The sequence below is a fragment of the Harpia harpyja genome, chromosome 4, assembly GCF_026419915.1.
Source record: "Harpia harpyja isolate bHarHar1 chromosome 4, bHarHar1 primary haplotype, whole genome shotgun sequence".
Classification (NCBI taxonomy): domain Eukaryota; kingdom Metazoa; phylum Chordata; class Aves; order Accipitriformes; family Accipitridae; genus Harpia; species Harpia harpyja.
Genome location: NC_068943.1, coordinates 84,312,956 through 84,332,418, shown reverse-complemented (window position 1 = coordinate 84,332,418; position 19,463 = coordinate 84,312,956). Strand labels below are relative to the sequence as shown.

At 67.5% G+C, this 19,463-nt stretch overlaps 3 protein-coding genes across 3 annotated transcripts; 2 read left to right on the top strand and 1 right to left on the bottom strand.

Moving 5' to 3' along the window:
- Nucleotides 1-63: 63 nt before the first annotated feature.
- On the top strand, nucleotides 64-3,057 carry PNPO (pyridoxamine 5'-phosphate oxidase). The gene is made up of 7 exons (XM_052785312.1): nucleotides 64-211; nucleotides 949-1,073; nucleotides 1,159-1,258; nucleotides 1,521-1,574; nucleotides 1,879-2,007; nucleotides 2,106-2,176; nucleotides 2,252-3,057. The coding sequence occupies exons 1-7, from the start codon at nucleotides 98-100 to the stop codon at nucleotides 2,415-2,417; spliced, it is 759 nt and encodes a 252-aa protein (XP_052641272.1). The 5' UTR covers nucleotides 64-97; the 3' UTR covers nucleotides 2,418-3,057.
- Nucleotides 3,058-4,826: 1,769 nt separating this feature from the next.
- Nucleotides 4,827-6,843, bottom strand: PRR15L (proline rich 15 like). The gene is given in 3 exon segments (XM_052785885.1): nucleotides 4,827-5,170; nucleotides 5,173-5,359; nucleotides 6,319-6,843. Coding segments are annotated over 2 exon segments (294 nt in total). The 5' UTR covers nucleotides 5,348-5,359; nucleotides 6,319-6,843; the 3' UTR covers nucleotides 4,827-5,051.
- Nucleotides 6,844-8,066: 1,223 nt separating this feature from the next.
- On the top strand, nucleotides 8,067-12,414 carry CDK5RAP3 (CDK5 regulatory subunit associated protein 3). Its single transcript, XM_052785300.1, is given in 15 exon segments — nucleotides 8,067-8,138; nucleotides 8,351-8,408; nucleotides 8,826-8,957; nucleotides 9,196-9,296; nucleotides 9,379-9,427; nucleotides 9,698-9,876; nucleotides 10,179-10,315; nucleotides 10,521-10,665; nucleotides 10,795-10,911; nucleotides 11,025-11,100; nucleotides 11,364-11,452; nucleotides 11,557-11,762; nucleotides 11,931-12,102; nucleotides 12,195-12,230; nucleotides 12,232-12,414. Coding segments are annotated over 15 exon segments (1,533 nt in total). The 5' UTR covers nucleotides 8,067-8,132; the 3' UTR covers nucleotides 12,262-12,414.
- The last annotated feature ends 7,049 nt before the right edge of the window (nucleotides 12,415-19,463 follow it).

Below are 19,463 nucleotides of genomic sequence, written 5' to 3'. Positions count from 1 at the left end.
GCGGGGGGGGGGCGGGCTTCACCGCTTCCTATTGGCTGTCTTGGGGAGGAGGAGGACGGGGGCGTGGTCGAAATATGCCCCGCCCCGGGGCGGGGCGATGGCGGGGCCGTGGTTGGGGGCGGTGGCGCGGTTTGGCTCCGCTCGGCTCCCGTCGGCCGCGGCCGGGATGGACCTGGGGGTCTTGCGGAAGAGCTACCGGGGGGACACGGAGGTGGGGACACGGGGGACCGGCGGGGGACGGGGGACCGGCTCCTGGTGGGCGAGAGGGGGCGGGGGGCCCTCCCGGCCTGGCTTTGTCCTGGGGCCGCGGGGACCCCCCCAGGCTGTCCCCAAGGTCCTGGGTGACCCCCCCCCACCGTGCTGGTGGTGACCTTGGAACGGGGGTGACCCCCCCCCCAGGCTGTCCCTAGGGCCTGGGGTGACCCCCCCACCGTGGTGGTGGTGATCCTGGAACTGGGGTGACCCCCCCTTCGTGCTGGTTTTGTCCCTTGAACTGGGGTGACCCCCCCTAGGATGTCCCTAAGGCCTGGGGTGACCCCCTCTCCTGGTGCTAGTTGTGCCCCTGGAATTGAGGTGACACCCCCCCCAGGCTGTCCTTGACCCCCCCCCCCCCATCCTGGTAGTGATCCTGGAACCAGGGTGGCGACCCCCCCATGCTGGTTGTGCCCCTGGAATTGGGGTGACCCCCCCCACCAGGCTGTCCCCAAGGCCTGGGGTGACACCCCCCCCCCTTCATGCTGCCTGTCTCCCCAAGGCCTGAGGTGCCCCCCCCTTGCACCTTCTGCACCCCAAGAGCTGGGGTCACCCCATCCCCTGTGCTGACCGTGCCCTTGAGCCTGCTGTGACAACCCCCCCCCCAGTGCCAGCCGTCTCCCCAAAGGCCAGAGTGTCGTGTGTGTGTCTCTCTGTGTCCCCCCCCCCCCCTTACAGTGTCCCCCATGTCCCCAGGCCTTCGAGGAGCAGCACCTGGCCTCCCGCGACCCCATCCACCAGTTTGGGGTCTGGTTCCAGGAGGCCGTGGGCTGCCCGGCCATCGGGGAGGCGAACGCCATGTGCTTGGCCACCTGCACCAGGTGAGGCTGGGGAGATGTTGGGGGGGGGTGTCCCCCCCCGGTCACCGCAGGGGGACCCGTCATCACCTTCCCTCTCCCGCCGCAGGGACGGGAAGCCCTCGGCCCGCATGGTGTTGCTGAAGGGTTTTGGGCAAGATGGTTTCCGCTTCTTCACCAACCACGAGAGCCGTAAGGGGAAGGAGCTGGTGAGGGCTGCGGCCGCGCCGGGGCTGGCGAGGATTCCGGGGGTACTGCGGGGGGGGTCCCCAGGAGGGACGGTGGCTTTCCAGCCCCTTTGTACCAAATGTCTCGGAGAAGCGAAGCGGCCGCGGTTTGCGTCGAGGCTCTGCCTGGCACTGCAGGCAGGTCCTGCCGCGGCAAAGCGCGGGGTTTCTCTGAATTTTTTAAAGCTGGGGGCAATGCTGGTCTGCTGACGGTTCTCTTGTCTCTCCCCTCTCTTCACCCCAGGACGCCAACCCCTTCGCTTCACTCGTCTTTTACTGGGAGCCGCTCAACCGGCAGGTGTGTCGTGGTCCCCCGGGGATGTGGGGGGGGCCAGGGGGAGCAGAGGGAGCACGGTGGGGCCCCCTTGGCACGGTGTCAGGCAGTGGGTGCTCCTTCCCTCAGGGTGGGCTGTTGGGGCTCACACTTTCGGGTGGGGGTCACGCTCCGATGGGTCCTAGCCCTCAGAGATGAGACAGGATGGGGGGTGCCTGTGTTTTTGGGGGGCAGAGTCAGGGGACAACGGGGTGGTTTCTCGCTCGGGAGCCCACGCAGCTCCTTCGGCACCCGTTAGCCAGAGCCTGGCTGACCGTGCCTGGCACAGGTACGGATCGAGGGCTCAGTAAAGCGGCTGCCGGAGGAGGAATCGGAGCAGTACTTCCACTCCCGTCCCAAAAGCAGCCAAATCGGGGCCGTCGTCAGCCGGCAGAGCACCGTCATTCCGGACAGGGAGGTGAGCGCCCGTCCCTTTCCTCATGGCAGCGACTGGAGGGGCTGGGAGAACGAGGACTGCCTCAGCCGCCGTGTTCACCGCCTTCCCCTTCCCCACAGTATTTAAGGAAGAAGAACGCGGAGCTGGAGGAGCGGTACCGGGAGACGACGGTGCCGAAGCCGGCATACTGGTGAGTCGTGGGGGCTGCGGGCAGGATGCTGCCTGCTGGTGGGGCCCCCCCTAAAGCCCCGTCTTTCTCTGCCAGGGGGGGCTACATCCTAAATCCGGATGTCATGGAGTTCTGGCAGGGCCAAACCAACCGCCTGCACGACCGCATCGTCTTCCGACGCCTGCGGGACAGCTCGGCCCCCCTGGGAGACATGACGCACCGGGGAGAGGGCGAATGGGTCTTCGAGCGCTTTGCCCCATGAGGCCGCCGCCGTCTCCGGCCGCGTTCACCCGATCGGGAGCATCACCTGTGCCAAACCTGCCCGCCTGTCCCCCGTCTTGCCCAGGGCAACGGGGCTGGCTTCGCTCTGCTGTCCCCTGGGAGATGTGTGCTGAGCTCCGGGGGTGCTGGCGGGGGGGCTCTGGTCCAGCCCCAGAGTCCCTTCGTCTCCCTTCGCTTCTCCCTGGGGTGGGCGAGAGCCTCAGGTGTGTCCCAGAGACCATCTGCTTCCCCTCGCCAACACGTGGGGAGCAACTGCTCCCAGTGCTGCTGGTGGTTAATTAATCATGGAGGGATGCGGAGGGACCAAGAAAGACCCCAGCGAACCCCCTGCCCGTGCCCTGCCGTTGCCACCGCTCGTGCCTCGTGTTTTAGCTAGAACCGTGCAATGTGCTCAGTCTGTGCAATAACTTATTTAATTGCAGCTTTAATGTCACCACCGTGTCACTGGTGTTCGTGGCTGGCTGTATGTGTTGCCACCGGCGCACCCCATCTCCCCAGGGCTGTGGGACCCCCAACCCTCAGCCTGCTTGTTCAGGGAGGGGGTCAGGTGGGCGCCGCTCCCCGTCTGCCCCACAGCTGCCTGTCTGAGCTTGGAAAAAATAAATCCCGATCGGTGCGGAGCCGTGCGGTGGGTTTGGGTTAATATTTACCCACGCAGGGCCAGGCTGCGCTCTCCGGCAGCCGGAGCTCGGTGCAACTGGGAATCCCGGCCTGTGGACCCGGCAGAGGGTGCAGCCCTCGCTGCTCCCGGCCACATCCCAGTGAAACTGGGTCCCGATAACCTTCGTCCTCCCTGCCTCCGTGTTTACTCTCCCAGCTGCTGGCTCTCGGGGCAGGATCGTGCCCCGGGGCTTTACCGTGGCTGGGGGTCCCCCGGTGGGTTCCCAGCCGTGCCGTGGTGGGCAAAGCCCTGCGGTGGGTAGCAGCAGGAGGTGACTGGGGGGATTTCGGCCCCGGGATGGGGGGGAGCCGGGTTAGGTGGCCACAGGGGCTGTCACACACCTTGTGCTGCTGTCACAGGCTCGCCGGGTGGCCTGGGTCCCTCCCGGCTGCGTTCAGTCCTCAGGGACAGCCGCCACGGTGGGACAGGAGGGGACGGCGTGGATTCCGGCGTCACCTCGAGGGGACAGCGTGAGGTGGTAGCTTGATGTCCCGGGAAGGGGCTGGGGGCTTTGCTGGGGCTGGGGATGGCAGCACAGCCAGGTCTCCCACCCATCCCAGCATTAGGAACGTGGCGGGAGCCCAGATACCACCGTGATGGGCGTAAACGAGCCGATCGGCACCGGCTGCATGCTGACAGCTCTCCTCCTTCCCTCTCCCTCCCTTCCCTCTCGGGCAGGATTCCTCCGGCGCTGCCAGCCCGGGACAAAGAGCAGTTCTGCGAGCCGGTGGGTGCGGGCAGAGCAAACAGAGCGAAGGGTGGGGGCTGCCGGGGGCCTGGGCCGCCCTGGCACAGGGATTGTGCCGGGGAAGGAGGGGTTGGACTCCGGCACTTGGCACCGTCCGGCTTTTATAATAGCTGGGAAGTGGTTGCTCCTGTTGACTTCAGGCACGGCCGCACCCTGCTCCGCAGGGTGGGCACCCCGGGCTGGCAGCGCTGGTGACGGCCACCCCCGCGTGTCCCCCGCCTCCGCAGGGTCAGGGATTCCCTGCGTTGGCAGCGGCTGGCACCGCTCCCCACGGGGGTCCCAGAAGGGACCCACAGCCCTTCGAACTCTGCCAGGCTGGAGCTGGGGGGGTCCGCCGAGCTCTTCCCCCTCCCTCCACCGCCTGCGCCTCCGAGCTGCCTTTGCTTCCAGACCTCGTTTATTAACAGTTAATTATCAGCAGTCGCGAGAGCTGACTAAAGGCTTAGCTTCCAACCCGAACAAACACCAGGGCTGCCAGATCGGTCGTGGCGGCTGTCCCCGGGGTCAGCTCTGGCACCGTGCTCCGTGGTCGGTTCTCCCCTTCCGGGAACAGGGAGCGATTCCTGGATGCTGACGGGAATACGGCTCCTCCCGGGAAGCCCAGAGTCCTCCTCAGTCCCCATGGAGGCAGCTTGGGCAGGGGGGGACTTTGCCCACAGGGTCATTCCCTCGAGGCAGGGAAGCGTCACGTCCTCTGGTTTGGGGGCAAATGATGGCAAGGACGCGGCATCGGTGGCTCTGCCTGTGGCTACGCGGCCCCTTGGGCTTGGGAGACGAGGCGGGGGGTCCCCCGGTCTCGCCCCCGCAGGAGTTTTGTTTTTGTTGTTTTGTTGTTTGTTTGCTGTTTGTTTCTTGTTGTTGGTTTTTGGTGCTGTTGTTTTCTTTTTGTGTTTTGTCTTTGTTGTTTTTTGTGTTTTGTTTTCTGTTTGTTTGTTTTTGTTGTTGAGAGAGATGCTCCCCCTGCCCGTGGGGTGCTGGGAAGGAGGGGGTGCACCTGGCTCCGCTCCCCGGTTCTCCCTCTGCCCCTGGGGTGCCGCGAGCCCGGGGGCTGCAATTAAACAGGGTCCTCGTTTCTCCCTTAAATAAACCCCAGTCCAAGTCCTTTCTGCTTCCGAAGCCCCACAATCCAGCGTCCCCGCGAGGGGATGGAGTCAAGCCGCTGTGGACAGCCGGTGGCGGTGGCCGGGGGGTGACAACCGGCCGGGTCATTTCTCCTCCCGCTCGCCGGCGGCACGGAGGTTGGGATTCTCAGCCAGCGTCGCCCGCACTTTCTTCTTCTCCTTGAAGCGTCCCGAGTTGGAGACCTTGACGTGTTTGCCTTGCTGCTCTTGTCCACGATCTTCTCCAGGCGGGCGGCGAAGCCGGGCGGTCCCTCCTCACCCGGCCCCTCTTGGCTCTCGCCGGCGGCGGCGTGGCTGTCGGGGTTCTCGTACAGCACCTTGGGCGCTGACTGGCGCTTCCGCAGGAAGGTCAGCTTCCACCAGCCATGGCTGTCGGCCATCGCCGCCGGCCCCTGAAATGGAAGTGGGGGTCGTACTCCCTCCGGGGGGGTCCCTCGGTCCCCCCTGGCCCTGCCGTCCCGGAGCTGACGGGGATGGATGAGGGAGGTGGGCTGCCGATCCGGCAGCGCCGGCGGGGAGCCCGGTGCCGTGTTTGCCGAAGGCGGCTCTGGTGTTCTCCCGCCGTCTCTGCTGGGATGCTCATGGTGGGCGCTGGGGGGGCTGCATGGAGTTGGGGGGGGGATGCTCGGGTGACTTGGGCACTGCGGAGCCCAGGGGAAAGGCTGCTGGCACCGCCGGGAGCTGCCATATCAGCCGTGTGTAGCAGGGCAGGGAGGGAGCCCAGTAAGCAAACAGGAACTGGGAAGCAGGTGGGAGCCAGGGAGGTGCCGGGGTCCCTGCCGGGGGGGTCACCACCCACTGCACCCCAGGGTCGGGGTTTTCCTCTTGCCCAGCCCTGCCTGCAGGGACAGGCAGGAGAATCGGTGGGGCCCCAGCTGCTGCCAGGAAGGCTCCGGCAATCCAGGAAGGCTCCGGTGCCGAGCTTGGCTCCAGGGCAGGGACAGGGAAGGTGGCTCCCGAGCGGCGGAGCCGAGGGAATTTCCAGCGTCCCGTCCGTATCCCGGGAGCCAGCACGGCTCCGTGCCCCCGCAGCGCTCGGCCATGACCGACCCCGCAGACGGACCCCTGCCCGGCTTCTCCCGGGATGGTGCCTCCGGCATCGATTTCAGGTGCCGGGGCAGGGGCACAAGGACACCGAGACTGGGGCCACCACCCCAGGGAAGACGGCTGGTGGCCCCCCGGGCTGGTTTGCCGCGTTCCCCCCGCAACGTCATGCCCCCTCCTGCCCCCTCCTCGTGCCAAAGCCGAGCGGGACCCGTCGCCGAACCGCGGCCGTGCCGTGCCGTGCCTGCGGACTGGCAGTGGGGGTTTCCACGTCCCGCTCCCCACCGCGGGCACCCCGTTCGTGTACCTGCACCTCCCACGCCTCCGCTGCGGCCGCCCAGCCCGGGGTTCCCAGGGGTGCCGGGGCGGCTCCGGCTGCGGTGCACGGGCAGGGTGCCGTCTACCTGCCGCTGCCCCGTTTGCTCCCCGTCAAGGTGAACCCTCGACCAAACCCCTCCTTGCCTGAGCAAACAACGGGGCCGGGCCAGGGCACGGCTGAATATTCATGATGGGGGAACCCAGGGCTGAGCCCCGATGGCGGCTGACAGCCCGCAGCGGCTCCGGGGTGCCGCCACGGACCACGGCACCGTGCCGGGCTCGGTCGTCACCCCGCCGACCTCGAGGGCAGGTCTCCGGCAAGTACCGGGACGGCACGTGGCACGTGTTTCGGGCAGCCAGGAGTTAAGGGCAACCGGCGGGAGCGTGGCTCCGGCAGCTTTCGGCGGGATTAGCCGAAACCGGTGACTGGCCGGGCTGCCAGACCGGTTCCTGCCACCCGCTTCTCCCCGCCGGGCTCTCTCTGCCCCACGGGCACCCACCGGCCTGTCCCCACGCTGCCACCGCCCCGCTCGGCCACCGCCGGCCCCGGGGGGGGACACACGGGGCGATGCCACGAGGGACGGAGGAGCAGAGCCGCCGTCTCGCCCTCACGCGAGGACTCGGCTCGTGGGGACACGTCCCACGGGGACGCACCGGCTTGGGGTTGGGGTGGCACCCATGGGTGCCCCCCCCCCCCCAGTGATCACATTCCTGGGGTGCTGCAGGCATCCCGGGGCGGCTGCTCCCAGCGGGCAGGTCCCCAGAGGATCCTGGCTCTGTGCTGGGGCACCTAGCGGTCCCCGAGGGATCTGGGATCTGGTCTGGCATCCCCAGGGGATCCCCAAAGCAGCCGGGATCCCCTCTGGGGCAGCTGAGGATCCCAGCGGTCCCTGAGGGATCTGGGATTTGGTCTGGGATCCCCAGGGGAGCCGGGATACCCTCTGGGGCAGCTGGGGATCCCAGGGGGATCCTGACTCTGTGCCGGGGCACCCAGCGGTCCCTGAGGGATCTAGGATCTGGTCTGGGATCCCCAGGGGATCCCTAAAGGAGCCAGGATCCCCTCTGCGATGGCTGAGGATCCCAGGAGGATGCTGGCTCTGTGCTGGGGCACCCAGCGCTCCCCGAGGGATCTGGGATCTGGTCTGGGATCCCCAGGGGAGCCGGGATCCCCTCTGGGGGCAGCTGGGGATCCCCAAGGGATGGGGGAATCCCCTTTGGGGGCAACTGGGGATCCCCAAAAGATCTGGGATCTGCTTGGGGGCCTCCCAGGGATCCCTGAGGGAAGCCGGGATCCCCCTCAGGGGCGGCTGAGGATCCCGGGGGGATCCTGGCTCTGTGCCGGGGCACCCAGCGCTCCCTGAGGGATCTAGGATCTGGTCTGGGATCCCCAGGGGATCCCTAAAGGAGCCGGGATCCCCTCTGGGATGGCTGGGGATGCCAGGAGGATCCTGGCTCTGTGCTGGGACAGCCAGCGGTCCCTGAGGGATCTGGGATCTGCCCCGGGGATCCCCGTGGGATCCGCTGCACTGCGCATGCGTGCGGGGTCTTCCTTCCCCCCCCTTCCAGCCCGTTCCGATTGGTCGATGGCGCCTCCTCCCCCCGATTCCTCCCAGCCAACCGGGGCGCCGGCACGTGGCGCCGTGGCTCTATCCCTCCCTTCTGATTGGCAGGAAGGCGTGGCCCGCTGGCCCAGTCGCGTTTGGATTGGCTGAGCTGCGGGAGTGGTGCTCGGCGATTGGCCGAGGCGGGGCTGGGCGCCGGGATCGGGAGGGAGAAAGCGGAAGCGGAGCGGCGGCGGGAGGCATGCAGGTGGGGGGGCGGCCGGGACCGGGGACCGGGACCGGGACCGGGGTCCTGGGGGACCGGAGACACGTCGGGCCCGGGCGGGAGAAGGAGTGAAGGGGCCCAGGCCCGGGGGAGCGGGGACAGGCCGGGCCCGGGCGCTGGAGTAGGGGGTGCCCCGGCCCCGGCCGGGCTCCGCCAGGCCCCGACGCGTCCCGCCGCTCCTCGCCCCCCCGCAGGTCTCTCCCCAGGACTACCAGAACGTGCCCATCGACATTCAGACCGGCAAGCTCCTGGGTACGGCAACCCCGGCATCACCTCCACCGTGCGGGAGCCCCCCCCCAGGGTGGGCAGGGGCTTGGGGGCTTGGCGGGGGGCAGCGGTCACTCGTGTTTTTCTTCCCCGGGAGGGTTTGTCACCCCGCCGTGTGGCAGCTCACGGCCCCAGCGCTGCCCCCCTCGGTGTCGTGTTGGGTTGGCCCAGCCCGGACAGCAGCGGGGTGACACCCCCCCGACCCCCCCTTTCCTCTCCAGCCTTTCCCAAATCTGGGGCTTTATCCCTGTGTTTGCCCCCTCTGCCAGGGCCGCTGCTCCCTGCCTCCATCACAGGGCAGCCTGAGGGGGGGGTGACCCCCCTTGGTGAGCCCCCACACATCCCCAGGGTCCCTCTCCCAGCTGACCCCCTGTTTTTCCCTCCCTCTCGTCTGCCTGGCAGACTGGCTGGTGGACAGGAGACACTGCAACCTGAAATGGCAGAGCCAGGTGCTGGTCATCCGCGAAAAGATCAACGCGGCCATCCAAGACATGCCGGAGAACGAGGAGATAAAGCAGCTGCTCGCGGGGGCCTGTGAGTGGAGCCTGGGGTCGGGGGTGCCCCCGGAGAGCTGAGACACGGGCAGCCGGGGTGGGTGTCGCAACCGGGAGCCTGTTCCCGAGGGTTCGGTTACAGCAACCTCCCTCCGGCCGAGGAGGAGATGGGGAGTGGGTGGCACGGCCCCTTCTGAGACCCGCGCTCCCTGGGCTGAGCTGGGAGAACGTGGCACTTGGCAGACATCCCGGTGACCGCGTCCCTCTCTCCAACACAGACCTGCACTACTTCCACTGCCTGAGGATCGTGGAGATCCTCAAGGGCACTGAGGCTTCCACCAAGAACCTCTTTGGACGCTACTCGTCCCAACGCATGAAGGTGAGCATGGGCCTGGGGGCACGCGGCCGGCGGCAGCCAGGGTGTTCGCAGCCTCCCCCACCCTCTGCTTCCTCCTCCCCAGGACTGGCAGGAGATTGTGTTCCTCTACGAAAAGGAGAACACCTACCTGGGTAAGGCAGCTCTGGCTGCAGGCAGGCTCCGGAGAGCCCTTTGGGGGGTGTCAGTGGGTGGCTTTCGGTCTCCAAACTGGGATGAGGATGGAGCGGGCAGGGAAAGGGGCAGGACGTGATGGGCTGCCAAGTCCCACTGGGGTGAGGACCCCGAGCTGGCTCTGCTGCGCAGCTGGGAAGGCAGCCGAGGTGGCTGGGGCACCCCAAGGGCCTCGTGGGTGGCTGGAACGGCCTCTCAGCAACCCCCCCCATGCTACGACCCCCTTGCAGCCGAGCTCGCCAGCCTCCTGGTGCGCAGCATCAGCTACGAGATCCCCTCGCTGAAGAAGCAGATCAGCCGGTGCCAGCAGGCCCAGCAGGACTTTGCCCGCCGCGAGGAAGAGTGTCAGCTGGGGGCGGCTGAGCTGCGGGAGCGGTTTTTCACCTCCTGCAAGCAGTACGGCATCACCGTGAGTCCCTGTGGCCGGCCCCAGGGTGGAGGGGGTCCTGCTGTCCCACCTCCCTCACCAAAGCAGCCCCCAGACACCTGTGTTTGGCCTCAGCGGGGCTCAAGCTGGGACCACGTGTCCCATATGGTGTCCCCATGGTGCCACCTTACCTGTGGGAGGAGCTGGGGGGGGTGTAGGGTGACCCCACAGCCCTCCGTCCCCTTCCTGGCCAGGTCTAACTCTGCAAGCAGAGAGTGAAGCCACCCCGTGGGTGCTTTGGCTGCCAGCCTCCCTGCCCTGAGACGTCCCTGCTCTGTCCCCAGGGTGACAACGTGCGCCAGGAGCTGCTGGCCTTGGTGAAGGACCTGCCGTCGTCGCTCTCCGAGATCGGGGCGGGAGCCAGCGCGCTCTCCGAGGCCATCGAGCTGTACCAGGCCTGCGTGGAGTTTGTGTGCGAGAGGTGGGCAAGGGGTGGGTATGGGGGCGCAGGGATAGACCCCCGCATCTCCTCTCCCCACATCTCCTCTCCCAACGTGTGAGGACAGCAGGTTGAGCTGGCGGCTGCACCCAGGCTGGGGGTCTCCCAGAGGGACCCTGGTAGGGTTGGGGGTGCTGGGGGGTCCCCAACCTGTGCCTGGCACTGATGTCCCCGCGGTGGCTGCCAGTTCCGAAGAGCTGGTGGTGCCCCTGCTACGGCACGTGGGGAAGAGAGGCAACACGACCGTCTACGAGTGGAGGACGGGGCTCCAGCCCCTGCGGGTGGAGCGGCCGGAGGTGGAAGAGGTGCCGGAGCAGCCGAAGGAGGACACGGTACGTCCTGGCCAGCCGGGGCCGAGTTGTGGTGCTGGGGAGAGCCCCAGCTGGCTCTGCCATGTGTCGGTTACGGTTAGGCTGTTTGTCCCCGGGGTTTCAGGCGGTCTGTCGTCCTTCTCCCTGCAGATCGACTGGGGAGACTTCACGCTGGAGCCGACCAGGGTGGATGACGGTGCCGCTGCCGACGGGGGAGCGCAGGGCGAGGAGATCGACTGGGGGATCACGCTAGAGCCCGGTCCCCAGGTGCGTGAGCCCTGGCTGTGTGGTCCTGGGGTCTGGCTCCGCTCCAGGGCGGAGCTGGGGACCTGGGGGTGTCCCGGGCACCCCCATCTCACAGGGTGCCCTTTCTTTTGCAGCAGGATGATGGCATTGACTGGGGAGACGGGGAAAGCGAGGAGGCGCAGATCACGGTGCTGGAGGCCGGCACTGAGGGTGAGCACAGCTGCAAAGGGACAGAGGGGGTCCCAACGGGTGGCAGGCAGCACCCACCCTGCCTTCACTCCCCCTTCCCTGCCTGCAGTGACCCTGGGCATCCTGGTTGTGCACGAAAACCTGTTGGGGACTCCACTAAACGGTGCCCTGGGGTGATGCTGAGCACCTGGTGCGGGACGGGCTGTGGTGGGGGGGTATGACCAGACTATCCGAGCCGTGGAGATCCCTTCTCTGCCCCGCTCACCCCCCGGCTCGTCCCCCAGTGCCTGAGGGAGTCGCCTCTGGCTCCGACGCCCTGACACTCCTGGAAAACACCGAGACCCGGAGCCAGTTCATCGACGAGCTCATGGAGGTATGACACGGCAGGCAGGGCTGGAGCTGGGGAAGGGGCAGCTCTGCTGCCATCCCACCGCAGGGACGGCAGTACCGGAGTGTCCCCCTGCTCTGTCCCTGCAGCTGGAGCTGTTCCTGTCCCAGCGCCTGGTGGAGATGGAGGAGGAAGCCGACATCGTGGCCGTGAGCCAGTTCCAGCTGGCCCCCGCCGTGCTGCAGGGCCAGACCAGCGCCCATGTGGGCTCCCTCCTGGCCACCACCCGGGCTCTGCTGGGCCAGCTCTGCACCCGCAGCATGCAGCACCTCTTCATGATCCTCGCCTCCCCCAGGTCTTCGCTTGAGGGGGGTGGGAAAAAACAGGGGGGCAGGGTTGGGGGGGGACGACTGTGGGGCTCTGCGGGGCAGATCTGGAGCAGGAGGTGGAGGTGTCCTGGGGTGGGGATGGCACCCGGGTGGGCGATGGGGGGTGATGGATGGTCCCGGCTCTCCCCAAACAGGTACGTGGACCGCGTGAGCGAGCTGCTGCGGCAGAAGCTGAAGCAGGCGGAGCTGCTGCTGGCCAAGAAGGAGATGATGAGCCAGAAGCGGCAGGAGGCCCTGGCAGAGCAGGGTGCCTTGGAGCCCAAGCTCGACCGTCTGCTGGAGAAGACCAAGGAGCTCCAGAAGCTGGTGAGGGAGGGAGGGTGGACCCCACTGGCATGCTGCAGGCCCCCCCCCCCCCTTTGCCACCCCCTGATCCCCCCCCCGGCTCTGTCTTGCAGATCGAGGCCGACATCTCCAAGCGCTACAGCGGGCGGGCCGGTGAACCTGATGGGTGTCTCCCTGTGAGTCCCCCCGAGACAGGCACCCACGGAGAGGGGCAGGGGTGGGGTCCTGCTCCCCAGACCCCCCCCCCCATTCACAGCCCTGGGGCACTGGTAACATGGCCGTGGCCTCGCTGGGAGGGGTGGATCTTGCTGAATAAAGCCAAAGCCCTTCTCCCATCCGTTGATCTGGACTTCAGGAGGGGGAGAGGAGCCCCTAAATCCCCTGCTCTGGGTCGGTCCCTGGGATGTGGGTCCTAGGGTGACCCCAGGGATTTGGGAGCCCGATGCCCTGTCCTTGGGGTGGCTCTCGGGGACGGGGGGGACACCTCCTTGCTGGAGGGCATAGCCAGCCCCCCCAGGGCTGACAGCCCTTGCTGGGGGGGCTGCGGTGGGGTGGCAGGAGGGGGTGGGCGATTCGATTTTAATTTCATAGCAGAGCAGTTGATTCATGGCTGGTTGTCGCCGCCGGTGACGCCTGTAATGACTTTCCATCACGATGAAAAGTGGAATGACACCGCTCATTATTCCTGCCGCTCGTTATCGCCGCACGGGGGGGGCCCCCCGCCCCTGCCGGACAGTGAGCGATGGCCCCCATTAATCACCCCCCCCGCCCCCGGGCACCGCCAGCCCCATCCATTCCCGTCAGCCGGTGGGAGGGTAGAGCCTGGCCCCCCTGGCCATACTGGGCTGTACTGGGACATACTGGGCTGGGCGTGGCTGGAACCCCCCAGCATCTCCTGGGAGGGGTCTGCCACACCCAGTGCACGTCATGTATTGGCCACACCTCCCCCGACAGGCTATTGGTCCCCGTGCTTCTCTTGTCCCTCCCCTTGCCACCTTACAGTTGCTCATTGGTCTGACTCTGCTGTGGGTCTGCCCCCCCCCGAGGGCTGGGTCCTCCGTGGGGCAGGAGGGTCCTTCAGTGGGTCCCGGGGGTGCAGCCGTGGGGGGGTCTGTCCCCACCGGGGGTGGACATGGGGCACAGGGGTCCCCATCCCCATGGGATCTGGGGGGGGAATCCTGGCCCCACGGGCTCCAGTTGTGGGAATGGGGGGGGGGGCTCCTGTCCCAGTGGGGATCCTGTCCCAGTCAGCACCCCAGCAAGACGTGGGGCTGGGTGGGATCCTGTCCCTGTCCCCACCGGCTGTGGGGCCCTGGGTCGATGTGGGGCAGATCCCCGGGTGCGTCGTGGGGATGTCCCAGCCCGGCTCCAGCTCCCGCTCCCCACGGTCCCGTCCCGTCGTGTCCCCCCCCCCCCGTTGCGGCGGCCGCGCTCGGTGGCGTGTGGCCACCGCCGTGCCACCGCCACGGTGGTGACGTGGGTGAAGGTTGCGGAGAGACAGCCCGGCTTCGGGGAGCCCCTCATTACCCCGCTAACAGTGATTAACGGGCAAATTAAATGGTGTCTGTAACTCCTTGCTGCTGGCGGATGGAGCCAGGAACCGTGGAGGGTCCATCCCCCTCGATGCTGGGGGGTTGAGGGGGGGGTCCCCATCCTGCCAGGCCAGAGGGAGCTCAGCGCCGGGTCTGGGGGAGGAACCGGTGCAGCCACGGGGTCACCATCGCCATCATCACCATAGCGAGCAGCAGGGAAGGCATCCGGCACGGAGTGGGGGGGGGGACCCAGCCATAAAAGCCCCCTTTATCCACCCGCTCTGCTGGAACTAACGTCCCCCCGCCGCGGGGCTGCCGTCTGGCCCCCGGCCCCTGACCCCACCGGCCCCCTGGCCCCCCCCAGCTGGCCCCACAGGTCACGGTGGCCCGGCTGGGGCCGGGGGCAGAGGCCAGTGCCCTCGCCGGAGGTCACGGCTGGCGGGGGGCCGGCGGCACCGCGGGGGCTTTAATGGGGAATTAAATGAGTTGGCGATGGCGGGGGGGAGGTTGGCGGTGTCCCCCACCGCACCCCTCTGCCCACCGTGATGGACCGGGTGCACCCGCCGCCCAGGGTGGGCCCCCCCCCCCCCCATTAGGGGCTTCATTAGGGCGGCGGTGTGGGGCCGTTATTAATATCGCTGTCTCGGGGGCCCCGGCCCCGCCATCCCATCGTGCATGAAATATTGGCCGGCGCCGCCGATCGCTGTTCCCATTATCTCCGACATTACCGGGAGATAATGACAGAAAAATAAAATACTCCCTTCCCGGCTGGCGGGGATCAGCATTGGGGTTGAGGGGGGGTGTGAGCGGGGGGGGGCAGCAGGCATTCGTGTGGGTTTCCAAGCCCCCCCCTGCCCGTCCCTGCCTGCACCCCGCTGCCTTTGTGTCCGCTCCCCTCTGCCCCACGCGTGCCCGGTGTCTGGGGATGCGTGGATGGAGGGGACGGGTGGGTTGGGGGGGTGGCTGTGGGTCAGGGGGACGTGTGGATGGAGGGGACGTGGACAGAGGGGACACGGAGCAGGGGGACGGGTGGATGGCAGGGATCTACAGTCCTGGGCAAGGAGCACCCCAAAAATGTTGGGGTCCCCTGCGGGTCCCTGTCCCCTGGGCGATTGTCACCGGCTGTGGGAGGGGGGGGGGAACGCTGCAGCCCCTGGGGGCTCGGGGCTGGGTTTGCTCCAGAAATCGGCAGACAAAGGGACGAGGCAGGGCTGGGGACGGGGACCCTCAGCCCCATGGCTGCGTCATCCCCCTCCTCGGCTCCGATGGGGCCGGGAACCGGCTTTGCCTCCCCCTCCATGGCTTTGGGGGGGGGCCCCGGCTGCCAGCGGCCTTGTGGGGCCCCGGCTGCTGCTCCATCTCACCTGCCAGGGAGGAATTTAATTACCAATTAAGGGGCCTTCCATCTGTTTGAGGCCTGCCCGAGCACTCGCGCTCCCCTTTAATTACATCGCTGACAGCCATTTCACTCAATTAGCTGCGAAGCGCAGCAGAGAGCCGGCGCGGGGGCAGCCTCGCGGCCCCACCATCTGGGGGGCCAGCCCGCGCCCCCCCTCCCTCTGCCCCTCGTACTGTCCCCAACCATCCCCATGGCTGTCCCCGTGCCATCCGGCCCCGGTGCCCTTGCCCGTCCCGTGCATATCCCCCCCGCATCCGTCCCTCCCTACATCCCTCTGGCCCTCCATCTCTCCTTGCATTGTTTCCTGCATCCCTCTGTCCATCCCTGCATCCCTCTGTCCATCCCTGTATCCTTCTGTCCATCCCTGCATCCTTCTATCCATCCCTGCTTCCCTCCCTGCATCCCTCTGGCCCTCCATCTCTCCTTGCATTGTTTCCTGCATCCCTCTGTCCATCCCTGTATCCTTCTGTCCATCCCTGCATCCCTCTGTCCATCCCCGCATCCCTCTGTCCATCCCTGCATCCTTCTATCCATCCCTGCTTCCCTCCCTGCATCCCTCTGGCCCTCTATCTCTCCTTGCATTGTTTCCTGCATCCCTCCATCCATCCCTGCATCCCTCTGTCCATCCCTGTATCCTTCTGTCCATCCTGCATCCTTCTATCCATCCCTGCTTCCCTCCCTGCATGCCTCTGGCCTTCCATCTCTCCTTACATTGTTTCCTGCATCCTTCCATCCATCCCTGCATCCCTCCGTCCATCCCTGCTTCCCTCCCTGCATCCCTCCATCTGTCCCTGCATCCTTTCCTGCATCCCTCCCTCCATCTATTCCCGCATCCCTCCATCCCTCTCCCCCCCCACCCCTGCACAGGGTACTCTGCCCCCCCCATTCCTCACCCCTTCCATCCCCTCTCAGCCAAATTTTTAGGGAGAAGCAGCCATCCCCAAGGTCTCCAGGGAGTGAGGAGGGCAGAGGGGCTGGAGCTGGCACCTCCCGTCCCCCCCCCCGACCCCCCCCTCAACTCTGCCCACGCTTTCCTACGGGCAGACACTGCAGCTGCTTAACGGGCTCTAAATTTCCTCGTTAAAACAATACGTAACGGGGCGACAGATGCCCCGGCGCACCCAGGGACGAATGTATCACCCGGGGGCCGGGGGCGACAGCTTCGTGGAGGCGGGGGGGAGCGCTGGCCCGTGCCCCCCCCCACCCTGAGCTGCCTGGGGGGGTCCCGGGGGCTCTTCCAGGGAGTGGAAATAGAGAGAAGGGAAGAGTCGAGGCATCGGAGAGGGGGAAAATCCTCGGGGTTCATTTTTGGGGAGCGATCCCTGCCCAGCAGCACCCACAGATGTGATGAGCTGGGGGGGGGGGCTCAGCCAGGGTTTTTTTTTGGGGGGGACAGGATCAGCCGAGCACCCCAACATGACGGGGGGGGGGGAGCTGCCCCCCCTGTACCAGAGCGTACAGCCCCCAGCCGCTCTCTGGGTGCTGCTTGGGCCCCCCAACCCCAGAGGAGGAGGTGTGGGGGGGGGTCCCCAGCCCCCCCGGCGAGGATGCTGCAGCGAGGCGGTTGCCCCCCCCCGGCCAGGCCATCCATCACTGCGACAGCCCGGGGAAAGGCGAAGAAGGGCCCCCTCCCTCAGCACCCCAACCCCTGCTGCCCCCCCCCCCCGCTCCGGGGTCCTTTTTTCCCTCCTCTTTCCCTTTCTATTCCCTTCCTCCCCCCCCCCCAGCCCCCCCAGCCGGGAGACAAAACCCAGCTGACAAGATGGAGGCCAGGCCATCAATCAAGGCGGCCGCTGGAACCACCTCTCCCCCCCCCCCGTTAATGAATCCCCTTCCCCGCTCGCCGCCACGACACCCGGCATGGCCACCCCTGTCACCGTCACCCCCCCCCGGCATGGCTGTGTCCCCCCCCCCCCCCAAACCTGGTACCCTGCACCCCCAGACATCCCCATCATCTCCCTCATGGAGTTGGGGGGGGTCCCAGCTGGGGTTGGGAATGGAGCAAGGGGGGGGGAACGGACTTGAGTTTGGGGGGGTGACATGAGTTTGGGGGGGGTGACAAGGGGTTTGGGGGGGTGACATGGGTTTGGGGGGGTGACATGGGTTTGGGGGTGGCAAGGGTTTGGGGGGGTGTGGATGCAGACTGGCAGGGATTCGGGGTGCAGGGTGGCACAGATGCAGGCTGCCGGGGTTTGGGGGTCTCACGGCTGGGGGGGGGGGTCACATGGGGCTGGGGCTGGCCAGTGGGGATGTGGGGCTGGTGGCCCCCAGCCCTGTCTCTCCCGGGGAAGCCCCCTGGTCCGCTCAGTCCCCATGTGTGTCCCCCCCCTCAATGAGTGGTGGCTTGGTGCCCCCCCTCCAAGTCCCTCAGCCCCCCGGGGGGGCGAAGCCCCTTTGTCCCAGGGCCCATGGCCTGCAGCGTCGCCTTTGTCCCCTTGTCACTTGGGGGGCACCAGCTGTCATGGCCGGGGGGGGGGGCCTTCGCGCTCCTCCTCCTCCTCTTTGTTCTTTGCTCCCGCACTGGGGGCTGCCTGGGGGGGGGACGGGACCCGGGGTCCCCAACCCAAGGGGCAGCTGGGGGTACACAGGCCCCCCCCATGATGGGTCAGCCCCCCCCTCACCTCCTGGACACCCGTGGGGAGCAGATGGGGACTGGGGGGGGGATTTTGGGGGGGGGGGGTCATGCCCCTGCCCCATCCATCCCTGGCCGCGGTCCTGGGGGCACCTCTGGTTTGGGGGGGGGGGTCCCCTGGGTCTGGGGGTCCCCATGGTGGGAAACCACCACCTACCTGGCCCCTATGGCCCCCCCCCCCGCCCTCCAGTTTTGGGGCGGGGGGGGGTTCCACTAAGCACTGGTCTTTGTTGCCCATTGGGGGGGGCAGACCCAGGGCAACGGGGCAGCTGGGGGGGGGGGCCGGGCCCCTCCTCGGGGGACACGGGGGACGTGGGGACACAAGGGGGGGGGTCTCCCAGCCCAGAGACACAGAGGGGCTTTGGGGACCTAGAGCCAGGTGGGGGGGGGGGCACAGAAAGATGCTGGGGGGGGTCCCGGCTGTGGGGACATCTGCCTGGCCCCCCCCCCCGGTGGGGACACGGGCAGCTCTGCCAGCTGCTCTCCCTGCCCGGCTTTCGGAGGGGGGGGTCCCAGGCCGAGGGTGAGACCATCCATCAACGTCTGCCAGGGGCAACCGCCCCCCCCCACTGCCCCCCCCCGAGCTCGGGGGCGCCCCTGCAGCTGGGCTGGGTAGAGAGGGGGTCGCAGGGCTGGGGGGGGAGGAAGATTTTGGGGTGTCCCCTCGTGTTTTGGGGGGGGACACGTGCACCTTTGGGGTCTATGTGGCTGCAGGGTGTGGGGTGATGGCAGGAGGGGCTGGGGCAGGTGGGGAGGGGTTTTTTTTTGGGGGGGGCAGCCGGGAGGGGTGTGGGGAAAGGGTTGGGGGGGGGGGTCCCCAGGTTCGGTTGTCCCGGGGGGACCCAGCTGGTGGGGAAACCTTGGTGGGGGGGGTCCCTCGGGTGGGAGGGGGTCCCAAGGGGGAGGATCCCTAGGATTTGGGGGATCCCAAGGTGGGGGGGAGCTATGGTGGGGAAGGTTTAGGGGGGAGGGTCCAGGGCTGTCCCGGACTGGGGGGGTCCTGGGCTGGGGGGGGGGGGGGGTCGGGGGGGGCTCCCGCGCGTCCCCCCCAGACCGCCGGCAGGTGGCGCTGCAGGATCGCGAATGCGCAGTCCGCGTAGGGGGCGGGGCATCCAGGGTGGGGCGGGGCTGAAGGTGGAAAGGGGAGGGACCCACGCACCATATAAGGGGGTGTGGGGGTGGGGCCACGGGGCGGGGTTATGCAAAGATCGTCGTGGTCTCGCCAGGGAGCGTCGAGCAAGAGCAGCGCTTCGGCTGCGGTGTTAGGGAGCGTCGTGCAAGAGGCGGTGGAGGTCCCCGGGTGGGGGTCCCTAGGCTGGGTGTCCCAGGATGGGGGAGGTCCATAGGGTGGGGGGGTTCCCAGGAAGGGAGTGAACCCAAGGTGGAGGGGCCCCCTAGGTTGGTGCAGCGTGACCGTGGCAGAGCAGACCATGCCCACCGTGGGTGCAAGCACCACAGCTGCTCCACGCAGGGGCACCCACGGGTGGGCAGGGTTTGGGTGCCCAGCTGCGTGCCCCCATCCCCACCCTGGGCATGGGAGAGGGTGGGGGGGCTCCTCTCCTTTCTGCCCAGACCCACATGGCCACAGCCTCCCTGCCAGCCCCAGGCCAGTCTGTGCCAGACCCCATTGATTTCTGGTGGTTTGCAATTATGAACCCACAGAGAGCGGGATTTAACAGAAAAACCCAGAAATGGCACCTTTGCCTCCAAAGGAAACGCACCAAAGAGTGAAAGAGCCCCCGGAGCCCAGCCTCAATGGTGACATACCCACAGGGGACCCACCACCCCAACACGGCTGATGGAGAGAGGGACACCCAGC